The sequence below is a fragment of the Lissotriton vulgaris genome, chromosome 7, assembly GCF_964263255.1.
Source record: "Lissotriton vulgaris chromosome 7, aLisVul1.2, whole genome shotgun sequence".
Taxonomy (NCBI): domain Eukaryota; kingdom Metazoa; phylum Chordata; class Amphibia; order Caudata; family Salamandridae; genus Lissotriton; species Lissotriton vulgaris.
Genome location: NC_141695.1, coordinates 1,677,183,187 through 1,677,195,496, shown reverse-complemented (window position 1 = coordinate 1,677,195,496; position 12,310 = coordinate 1,677,183,187). Strand labels below are relative to the sequence as shown.

At 48.1% G+C, this 12,310-nt stretch overlaps 1 protein-coding gene across 2 annotated transcripts in view; it reads left to right on the top strand.

Annotated features, from left to right (window-relative positions):
• The window catches only part of HELZ2 (helicase with zinc finger 2), a 163,974-nt gene extending 153,871 nt beyond the window's left edge, over window positions 1–10,103 (top strand). For both annotated transcript variants that reach the window (XM_086932742.1, XM_086932741.1), the window contains exon 20: window positions 9,594–10,103. In XM_086932742.1, coding sequence (XP_086788868.1) covers window positions 9,594–9,709 — 116 coding nt within the window. In that variant the 3' untranslated portion in view covers window positions 9,710–10,103. The remainder of the gene's footprint in view (window positions 1–9,593) is intronic.
• Window positions 10,104–12,310: the final 2,207 nt, after the last annotated feature.

The following is a 12,310-nucleotide window of genomic DNA, read 5'->3' as shown; positions in this document are numbered from 1 at the left end:
AAACTGTTTGAGCTAATCAGAACACAATCCAAGGAACAACCCCAACCACTCAGCACTGTGCGCGAAGCCCCCTTCTTTGAAGACTTCTCCGCTTTCTTTATCCAAAAAACTGACAACATAAAGAGCGATCTCATTGACGCAAGCCTCTACTCCAAACCCCACTGCATAGCACCCACTGAACCAAAAAACAATGCTACATGGTCATCCTTTGGCACCTACTCTGAAGAAGAAATTGGCAAACTGCTCAGCACCTTGAAACCATCCAATCACCTCACGGACCCCCTGCCTGCTAACGTTGTAAAAGACTTATTCCCTTTGCTTCTCCCACTCTGGACTAAAATTATCAACAGCTCACTTCAACAAGGAACCATACCTGACTCCCTCAAAGTTGGACAAGTCACACCTTTACTAAAGAAACCTACAGCCGACCCCTCTGATCTGAACAATTACCGTCCCATTACCAATATTCCCACTCTCGCCAAACTGCTGGAAAAATGCGCACAACTAAAATTGACTAAACACATTGATGAGGGTTGAGGAGATCAAACTGATCAATCAGGCTTCCGAGCAGGGCACAGTACAGAAACTGCTATGACTCACATAATTGACGACGCACTTCAAATCCTAGACCAAAACGACACCTGCCTCCTCATCCTTCTTGATCTCTCTTCAGCATTCAACACCGTTAAACATGAGAATTTACTCGAACTACTAAACACAAGAATGGGTATATCTGGAACTGTTCTCAAGTGGTTCACTTCCTTTCTGCACAACAGGTCGCAGAAATTCAAGAGCAACAACCTGATGTCCTCGCCAATACCTGTATCGCTGGCGTCCCTCAAGGATCCTCCCTATCCCCGACTCTGCTCAACCTAGTTATGGAACCTCTCACCACCTTGGTACAAGCATCCAATGTACACTTTCACATGTACGCCGATGACACCCAACTTTATCTCAAATTACAATCCCCCAAAGACATTTTGCTCCTGAACTCAACGATCAGAAGCACCCAATCCTGGCTTGCCGATAATCATCTCAAACTCAATGCTCTGAAAACAGAGGTTCGAGGCATGTGGGCTGCTAAATTCATATCTTAGCATTAGATCGCCGCCTAGTGTTGGGTCCGGATGATCGCACATTGTTGTCCTGGAAGAGTCTTCGAAGTGTCCTGAGATAGGTGGCTCCTCCCCTGGACTACAGTGCGCATGGGCATCGGCTCCATCCCCAGATTGTTTTTTTCCGCCATTGGGTTCGGATGCGGTCTCGACGTCTCTCTGTCGGAACCGAGAAAACATAACTTTATTCGGCCAAAAGGCCTTGTATTTATTACGTCGGTATTGTTTGCGTGCGGTCTCGAGTTCTTCCGTCTCTCGGAGCCGGAATCAGCGGAGTTTTTGCTCTTCGGACATCGAGGCCTTCTCATCGCGACTCGACAGCAACTTTTCCAGCATGGAGCGGAGTCCGTTTAAGCTCTGTCCGCTCTGTGGGGCCAAATACCCACATATAGACGCGCACCCGGTCTGTAACAAATGCCTTTCACCAGACCATAACGAAGGAAACTGCAGAGCCTGTGCAAGTTTCAGGTCCAAGAAGACACTCAGAATTCGGCGCGCGGTGCGCCTTGAGGCCCACCAAACGGCCCCGGAACCGGACGACATCTTCGACGAGCAAGAAGAAGAGGGCCTGAGCCGTCATCTTCAAATCTCCCCGCCCGAGACGGAGGTCGAGGCGGATCCGGAAGACGACGACGGAGTCGTGGATCAAGGCCTTGAAAACGTCGACGAGGTAGGGGACGTCGAAGAGGTTTATGGGGCCGTGGAAGATAGCTCAGGAGATGAGCTATGCCCGAAGTTTACGGACATACAGAACGGGTCACGGGATCGCCTGTCGGCCTTACCCAAGACCCCGTCGCGCAAGCCACGGCCCCGCCTTTAGGCCCGGCCACGGACATACTTGCTGCACAGACGGTATCGAAACCGAAACTGAAACCTACGGTATCGACTACACCTAAGATGGCCGAACCGAAAACGAAACTGAAACTTAAGGACTCCAGCGTCCCTAAGATGGCGGCCGTACCACCAAAAACAAATAAAAACGCTGCTTCATCGACTCCCTCGACCTCCGGTCCACAGAGATCGAAGAAATCTGTCGATTCCACCGTGTCGAAATCGGTGCCAGAGGAGGGATCCTCTAAAAAGGGCGGAACGCACAGGTCAACCGCTGCGACGCCGGCAAAGCCCGCCAAAGACAGCGGCACGGCTCCGACACCAACTGGGACGTTGGTCGGACGCGTGGTAGAGACGGAGCCGTCGAAGTCACACGGATCGAAGGCTGGCACATCTGCGCATCGATCCAGGGCCTCTGGGGCGGTGGACGCAGCATCATCGTCCAAGACTCAAAAGGGACAACAGAACGTCGGATCCGAAGGCAAGATCAAGGATTCCTCGTCGGTGCCAAAGGCCACTGTGAATGAAACGTCCCTCGTCGCTTCTTCACTACAAAGAATTAGGGAGAAAGCCGCTGCTTCGTCGGCGCCGACGCCATCGCCACAGAAGGCGATAGACGTTCCGGTCAAATCTGCCAGTAAACTCCTCTACCTTCTGCCGCCAAAAGAGGCGCCGAAGGCCTTCTCAACAAAATCGACACCAAAGAAGTCGGATTCTTCAACGGCAGGGGCACTTTCAGGTCGAGTAATCGACTCAGAAGAGGATTCAGAGTGTTTTATCGACGCTAATACAGGCAAATTGACCCTTTACAAAAGGAAGATAACTTCACAGCCGGTGGACTCCTATGTCATCCCCCTGAAGAAGAAAAAGTATCCACAGGACGCCTCAGGCCTCATGGAACCTATCCAGTCCCCTCTAAGAGGGAGCCCAACTCCGTCTCCAGACCCCTCTGACGGTGAGGGATATGGTGAAGATGACCAATACACTTTCCCAGTCAATGAACCAGATGCACAGCCGGATTCATATGATGACTTTGGTGACCAAGACACCCATAATGTGGGACAAGACCCACAGCCTTTCAGTACACGTGCATCCCCAACAGAGGATTCTGCAGGTTTCCATGCACTCATTGAAAGGGCAGCTGCTAATCATGATGTGGACATGCATGCTGACCCTGTTGAAGAGGATTTTCTATTTGACACTTTCAGTTTCTGAAAGAACTGTAAAGACACTGCCTATGCTCAAGGGGGTCCTCAAGCATGCGGCGGACATCTTTAAAGAGCCTACCAGGGCGAGGGTGGTCAATCCACGTATTGAAAAAAAGTACAGACCAGCACCTGCAGACCCTGCATACATTCGGGGACAGTTGCCGCTTGACTCCCTGGTGGTCGCAAATGCCCGAAAGAGGGCCAACTCCCAAACAACGGGTGAAGCTCCTCCCCCGGATAAAGAGTCCAAGGTGCTAGAGGCAGGAGGCAAAAGGGTAGCTGCGCAGGCTGCCAATTTCTGGCGTATTGCAAATACACAGGCACTATTGGCACGTTATGATAGGTCGCATTACGACACCCTAGAGCAAATTGTGCAACACCTGCCTCCACAGTTTCAAGAGGGCACCAAAATGATTATACAGGAAGGACAACTGATCTCCAACGCAGCCATAAAGTGTGCACTGGATGCCGCGGACACAGCCGCTAGGACCATTAACACTAGCGTCATGCTGAGACGACAGGCGTGGCTCCGCATATCGGGGTTTAAACCTGACATTCAGACAACCATACTTAATCAACCAGTCAATCCTGATAGACTGTTTGGTCCAGATGTTGACACCACCCTAGAAAAAATTAAAAAAGACACCGAAACTGCCAAATCTATGGGGGCCCTTCAATCACAACAGTTTCGTGGCAATACTTTTCGTCGCTCAGGTGCACGTGGAGTCACCAGAGGACAAATGGGTCAGCAGTCACAATTCTCTAAAGGTGGAGCACAATCCTCGTACCCCAAACAGAACAAGGGGGGCTACAGAGGAAACAGCACCAGAGGACGCGGCAGAGGGAACAACAACTCACGCTCCTCTGCCCCAAGCAAACAGTGACTCTCTGTCACTGCCCCCCGACCACTTAACACCTGTCGGGGGGAGACTACAACAGTTCCTGCCCGTCTGGTTCAACATCACCACAGACAGGTGGGTGCGACAACTTGTCCAGTACGGTTATTGTCTAGAGTTAAAATCCACTCCACCCAACATTCCACCAAGGCAAAGGCCTATGTCCGCAGAGCACTTGCACTTATTGCAGCAGGAAGTGGTGGTGATGCTGCAAAAAGGAGCAATCGAGCTCGTGCCAGTGGGGGAGGAAGGCACGGGGGTATATTCCCTGTACTTCCTTATTCCAAAGAAGGACGGATCTCTCAGACCAATTCTGGATCTCCGTCCCCTCAACCTGTATATACTGTCAGAACATTTCCATATGCTTACACTGCAACAGATTCTTCCCTTGTTAAACCAAGGGGACTTCTTAGCAACCTTAGACCTCAAGGATGCTTATTTCCACATTCCACTACACCCGTCCCACAGAAAATACCTCAGGTTCACAATCCAAGGCAGGCATTATCAGTTCAAGGTCCTACCCTTCGGAGTCACCACGGCCCCAAGGGTGTTTACCAAGTGCCTGGCGACAGTGGCAGCGCACCTCAGGAGGCAGAACATCCATGTCTACCCCTACCTGGACGACTGGCTCGTTCAAGCCAAGTCGGAACAACAGTGCGCCGCAGACATGTCGACTACCATTCACCTCCTTCACGACTTGGGTTTCTCGTTGAATTACCCAAAGTCGCATCTTCAGCCGGCACATGTCCGGCAGTTTCTAGGTGCGACAATCAATACCCTGACGGCCAAAGCTCAACCAAACCAAGTCAGGATAGAGAGCATGCAATCTCTAATCCGAAGGTTCAGACTACAACACTCACTTCCAGCGAGAGTGTTCATGCAGATGATAGGCATGATGGCCTCCTGCATCTTCATAGTCCCTCACGCACGGTTGCATATGCGCCCGCTCCAGGAGTGCTTAGCAAATCAGTGGTCACAGGCTCAGGGACAATTAACAGACCTAGTGTTGGTTACCAGTCGGGCATACGACTCTCTGCATTGGTGGACTCCACACAACCTTTGCAAGGGCCGACTGTTCCAGGAGCCAGTGCCACAGATTATCCTAACAACGGACGCATCTCTCCAGGGATGGGGAGCTCATCTGCTCAATTTCACAGTGCAGGGACTATGGACGACGCAGCAACAGAAGATGCACATCAACTATCTAGAACTGATGGCGATCTTCATGGCGCTCAAGTCCTTCATTGTACATCTGTGCAACAAAGTGGTGTTAGTCCGGACGGACAACATGACCGCGATGTACTACATCCAGAAGCAGGGGGGCACCCACTCACCGCAGCTGTCTCATCTGGCTCAGAGCATGTGGAAGTGGGCCATTCAGAGGAACATCTTCCTCATGGCAGAGCACCTCCCAGGGAAGGACAATCAGATGGCGGATCTGCTCAGCAGATACAGCCATCAAATGCACGAGTGGGAGATACATCCATCAGTACTCCAGCCGTACTTCCAAAGGTGGGGTCATCCAGAGATAGACCTGTTCGCCACAAGGGAGAACGCAAAATGCCAAAGCTTCGCCGCCAGGTTCCCACACCCGCAATCGCAGGGCAATGCGATATGGATGAACTGGTCAGGCAAATTTGCGTACGCTTTTCCGCCGACACCTCTGATACCACTGGTGGCGAAAAAACTAAGGCAGAACTCGATGACACTCATCCTAGTTGCTCCAACGTGGGCGCGCCAGGCCTGGTACACCACGTTCCTCGAACTCTCAGTGGTTCCACATCAAAGGCTGCGCCTCACGCCCAGGCTTTTGACGCAGAACCATGGAGAAATTCAGCATCCAGATCCGCAACAGCTCAACCTGGCGATCTGGCTCCTGAAGTCTTAGAGTTTGGATACCTCAACCTACCTCCTGAATGCATGGACATCATCAAGGAGGCAAGGAAGCCAACAACCAGAGCATGCTATGCGGCAAAATGGAAGCGTTTTGTCATTTACTGCACCACCAATGACATCAACCCGCTAGATGCATCTATCCCTAACATCATTTGCTATCTGTTGCATCTTTACAAGTGCAAGCTAGCGTTCACTTCGATTCGGATACATCTATCCGCCATCGCAGCTTACCTTCAAAATAGGCAGCATCTCTCTCTCTTCAGAGTGCCTGCCATTAAAGCTTTCCTTGAAGGTCTGAAACGAGTCATTCCCCCAAGAACACCGCCAGCTCCGGTGTGGAACCTCAATGTGGTCCTCACCAGACTGATGGGACCACCATTTGAGCCACTGCACTCGTGTGAACTACAATTCCTAACGTGGAAAGTAGCTTTCCTGATTGCTATTACGTCACTGAGACGTGTTAGTGAGCTACAAGCGCTCACAATACAAGAGCCATTCATTCAAATTCATCCAAATAGGGTAGTGCTACGTACTAACCCCAAATTCCTTCCAAAGGTGGTGTCACAGTTTCATCTCAACCAAACTATAGACTTGCCGGCATTCTTCCAAAACCCACAAACGGTGGCGGAAAGAATGCTCCATACGTTAGACGTACGGAGGGCGTTGATGTACTACATAGACAGGACACAACACTTTAGGAAAACAAAACAGCTTTTTGTTGCCTTCTCACCACAACACAAAGGCAACCCGATTTCCAAAGCAGGAATAGCCAGATGGATTGTTAAGTGCATCCAAATTTGTTATCACAAGGCCAAGCGCACTTTAACAATACCCCCAAGCTTTTTGTTGCCTTCTCACCACAACACAAAGGCAACCCGATTTCCAAAGCAGGAATAGCCAGATGGATTGTTAAGTGCATCCAAATTTGTTATCACAAGGCCAAGCGCACTTTAACAATACCCCCAAGGGCGCACTCCACACGCAAATTGGGGGCATCCATGGCTTCCCTAGGGAACATTCCTTTAGAGGACATTTGCAGAGCAGCCACGTGGGTTACACCACATACCTTTACAAAACACTACTGTGTTGACGTGCATTCCAAGCAGCAAGCTGCTGTAGGACAGGCTGTTCTCAAAACACTTTTTCAGGTTTCTGCAGCTGGCACGGGCAACCGCCGCTGATGGAGGGACTGCTATATATTCTATGCTAAGATATGAATTTAGCAGCCCACATGCCTCGAACTGAATATGCTACTTACCAGTATGCATCTGTTCTTGGCATGTAGGGCTGCTAACATTCATATCGCCCACCCTCCTCCCCGGTGCCTGTCGCAGCTGCAGATATACTATTGTATTCAATCATTAGCATGGACATCACTTACACTTTTCACTCCATCTTCTGCCACAATGGCGAAAAACAATCTGGGGATGGAGCCGATGCCCATGCGCACTGTAGTCCAGGGGAGGAGCCACCTATCTCAGGACACTTCGAAGACTCTTCCAGGACAACAATGTGCGATCATCCGGACCCAACACTAGGCGGCGATCTAATGCTAAGATATGAATGTTAGCAGCCCTACATGCCAAGAACAGATGCATACTGGTAAGTAGCATATTCATTCCTTCTGATCTCACCTCCAGCGAAGATCTCTACCACTCAAATTTGGCTTAAACACCTAACTGCACTCAATGTCCAACCCACCATCGTGGACTCCGCAAAATCTTTAGGCATAACACTCGACACCACTCAACATGCAGCAATATATCAGCAAGGCAACTAAGAAAGCGAACTTCCAAATCAATACCCTGAGGAAACTTAAACCCTTCCTCCCAGCCAAAGACTTCCAAACTGCAGTACAAGCACTAGTCCTCCCTCGAATAGAATATGGCCGCATCGCCCTCTGCGGACTCCCCCTAACTACTACCGCACCCCTAAGAGCTTCTCTAAACGCTGCAGCGAGACTCATCACTGGGTCAAAAAAGCACTCTCATATTTCCCCTGACTTGAAATCCCTGAACTGGCTGCCTTTTGAAGCCAGAATACATCTGAAAATCGCCTGCATGACACACAAGGCAGTACACCTGAACTCACCCGGCTACCTCACTCAGAAGCTGACAATCTCTGGCGGCTCTAGAAACACTAGAGGCACAAACCATCTTCTGTTGAAGCCTCGAAGATTTCGGAAGGAAAAAACTTATAAACGCTCCTTCTCAGGAATGGCACCCAGGATCTGGAACTCACTCCCTCCCGAAACCAGGCTCATCTCCTCCACTACACTTTTTAAGAAAGAAGTAAAAGCTATCCTCATGGCTAAATACACCTGAACTATTATTTCGGACTCTTTAAAGACTCTGCACCGATCTGTACTACTTGTTCGACCCCTTTGCTTATTTGTATTACTTGTATTATTGATTTACATGATTGGCTTTGCCCCCACCTATTTGTACTGTTAGCTTTATTGACTTACCTGTTTGACTATGCTCCCTCATGTACCCCTTCTTTGTAAAGCGCTCTGATATCTGCAAAGATCTTGTCCGTGCTATATAAAACTTTCAAAATAAATAAAATAAAAATAAATTTCCAGATTTAATGCGGTCAGGAGGAGTGTGTTGGTACTGTAGGTTAGAATATGTCTCTTGGTGAAATGTCCAGACTCTCCCAGCCATTGGACATTCAAAAATAAATTGTAGCTATAATGGCTAAAGGTTGGCTCCGAAATGTCAAGGAAGTGTGGATTGATGGCTAGAGATACTGGCAAATACTGTTGGTGTAAAGAACTGACCAGTCCTGGTAGTTTGTGGAAATGAAGGACTTACAACTGTACAGTTTACCTCAACGCCTACGTCTCTTTCCAGAAACCCCATAAGACCTATCCACTCATCAGGCCGGTTTCTTGCAGACATTCCCTGCATTCAGATATCCAGAGCTGAGTGATCCGATCTTCATATTCCACCAAACAAGTTCAATTGAGTCACACTGTTCATGAATGATGTATTATGCCTGGATTTCCCCCTGCATAGGCAAGATCAAATTAAACAGGCTGCCCCCTAAGATGCTTTAAATGCCAAAAAGGCTGGTCTGGTCTCTTCTGCTACCTTGAGGCACCCACCGCTACTGCTGCTTGTGGTGGCTCACAAACAGTGGGTTCATTTATGCTGCCCTCTGCGGGTATTGTTGATATGGGTGCATGTAACTTTGTCTCTCCTCCAAGTGTATCCCTGTATTTTATCGTTTTACTGAGACACTGGTATTCTCTGCCTTGCACATGTCTCACAAGAGCCTCTTTATGGAGAGTAGGAATGCAGGCATGAGCGTTTGGATGTGTTGCCTGTCACCCCCCGTTCCCACCATTACACCACCAATATGACACAGCCTCCCTCCCTCCCTCCCTCTGTCACCCTCCCTCTCCCCCCCCTCTCTCTCTCTCCCTCTTCTTTCTCTCTCTCCCTCCCTCTCTCCCTCCCTCTCACTTCCCCCCCTCTCTATCTCCCCCCCCCCCCACAAAAATAACTAACTCCTGGTCCATCACTCTTTTGCCTTCCGCTAGCTTAGGAGACGTGCACTGAGGTGGGGTTTCATTTGTGGACCGTTTGGTGTGGGTGGATCCTGTGTTGCTTGCCATCACATCAGTCTCTTCTTGTTACTAGGCAACCGTCACCTGCTGCTCTGCTCCTTCATGTGGAAGAGGCTCCTGGACCACTACAGAACGAGTAATGCCAGTGTGCTGGCCAAGGACATCCAAGTGAAGAGAAGCGTTGGCTAGTATGGAAGATCCATCACTAGTGTGAAACATTAATGCACCCCATGGGTGACCGCAGCCAGACACAGCCGTCCAATCCTTGGCACTGATTGGTGCTCACCCCATGGCACACTAATTTTATAAAGATTATATATTTTTTAAATTGTACTCCTACTGTGACACTGCCGGCTTGGGTCTGGTCCTCTTGCACTATCGTCCATGTGGCACACAATGAGCTTTTATGGCTGTTCTGCAGTCTTAACTTATTTTATGCTCTTTTTACCTCCGCTGTTTTGTGTCGGACTGTGTTTTTTATGAGAGAGTTTTAATCTTATTAATTCTTCATGGCGTTTAAGCCAGAGCTGGAAACTTTTAGAAAATGTGAAGATAATATCAAATAAAGTATTTTTAATACAAATGTTTAAAGTGGTTATGGATCTTTGGAGGCGAATCCGGTGAAGGAGAGGCAACAACCATCAGCACTGAGGGCCTGAATGTGGCCCGATATTTATTTTGACAGAACTACCATAGGAAGTGTTACATGGGAAGTTCCATTGATTACAAGATTATGCAGAGTTGCATGCTAGTGTTTTTTTTTTTTCACAGCAATTCCACATGTTTTTCTGCCAGCATTTCAACCAGATCCTCATCAGTGTTAAAAAAAGATCATGCAAAGTGGCTTGTTAAACTCCTGACACGCTTTCGTCCTGTGCATTTTGTAACCAATTGGGGCTATAACTCCTTAACGCTCTAGTGTGAATTATCTGGGACACCCTATATCAGCTGTTCTTAAACTTTTTTTCTCATTCGCCTCCAACCACAGCTAACCTAGGATCCATAGGCTGCCACTGTTACTCCCGAAGGAGAAGTAGGCCTGACGATTCGATCTTACCCCTCAGCACTACCAGCAGCATACCCACTTCATCCTAGTTGCTGCCCTCCTGTTACAGAGGAGGGTGGCTGCACTCTTTTCAGGGATAAACCAGGGGTAGTGTCACTAAGCATCTCAAGCTTGGACACTACATAAGAGCTTCCTTGAGGCTTAATCATAGGACCCAACAAAGAAAAACTAGAAAAGGTCCGACTGCTGTCCAATTTTGTAGTTTGTTCCAAATGATCTTCTTCGAATTTTTCAACCGAATCAAATCCATTTTAGAGGTTTTATATAAGGAAGACAGCCACTCCGGATGTGTGGGAGCTGTTACTTCAACCCATCTTTTACAGATTTCACGTCTGTCTAAAAGAATTGCAAAAAATAAGAAGTCTCTGTCCGGGCCGGTAATATCCCTCCAGATGCCAAAAATGGTAGTTTCTAGTGAAATATGGATTGTATATATCCCAAAATTGATGTTAAGGAATCCCCTACTTTCTTCCAGAATTTCACCAAAAAGGGACAGGCCCAGAACATGTGTATATCCGGAGCGCTTTCCAGATTGCATTTCTTGCACTTAACCGGGGAGCCATTGGACATTTTAGAGTCTTGCCGGAGAGAAGTAAGCCCTGTGTTGTAAAATAGTGGTTCCTTCTCAACCACGCTGGCTTAATGGTCGAAAAACTGATGTTATATGAAGACGACCAAAGGGACTCCCAATCGGTATCTGGAATAGCGTCCCCCATAATTGTTCGGCCAGCTTGAATTCGCCTTCAATAGCCTAATAGTGAAAGGATATTTCCTTCCTCCCCACAGGTTTATTAACTAAGTGATCTTCTAGGGGGTTCCTTTTCCTTAATGAGGTCTTCGAATTCTGAGACCAGCCTGTAACTGCAGGTATTTAAACCTAGACAGACCTCCCACCAGCTTATCAACATTGCTCAAGGTAATAACGAGCCATCAACAGCAAGGTCCCCCCCATACTACTACTCCTGATGTTTTCAAAGGGGCAGCCAACTGATCTTTTAAGCAACTCGGGGTTCCCGGGCTGTCCCACATGGGAGCAAGCTTTGAATAATATTCAAGACCTATTAATTGTTTTCTCTTGGCCCAATTTTGGGCCATACTGCTTAGGACCTTCAGTCTGACTTTCTTAAACTTTTTGTCCCCATATTTAAACATAAAGCCTTCTTTAGGAAGCCCCAATTGATTCAACATGGCCAAAAACATTTTACCTCTTGCTGACGAATCTTTTTTTTTAGCAGCATTCTGGAATATGGTAGCTGAAAGGCCCAGGCATAATATTGGATATCCGGAAGAACCAGACCTCCTTTCACCCTCCTCCTTCTCAGCTTCTTCCATGATATTCTCACTGCTTTGGATGCCCAAACAAAGGAATTAATAGATTTTTGAATTTTGTCAATTAATACTTTCTCGAAGTGTAAATGGATGGTATTAAACAGAAACGTGATTTTTGGCAAGATGGACCTCTTTATAACATTTACTCTGCCTAATATTGACAGGGGTAGATGTTGCCAAGAATTCATAAGGACTTGAGATTCCTTCAGAATTTTATTAAGATTAACTTTTGGGACTTGATCTATCTCTGGAACAGTTTTTATCCCTAAATAGCGTAGCTCTTATTTGGTTTGGTACTGGGACACCAGCAAGTTCCAGGTCATTATCTCCGTTTTATCTTCATTGACCTCCTAACCAGAGACCCGACCGAAATCCCTGGCAAGACCAATCACTCG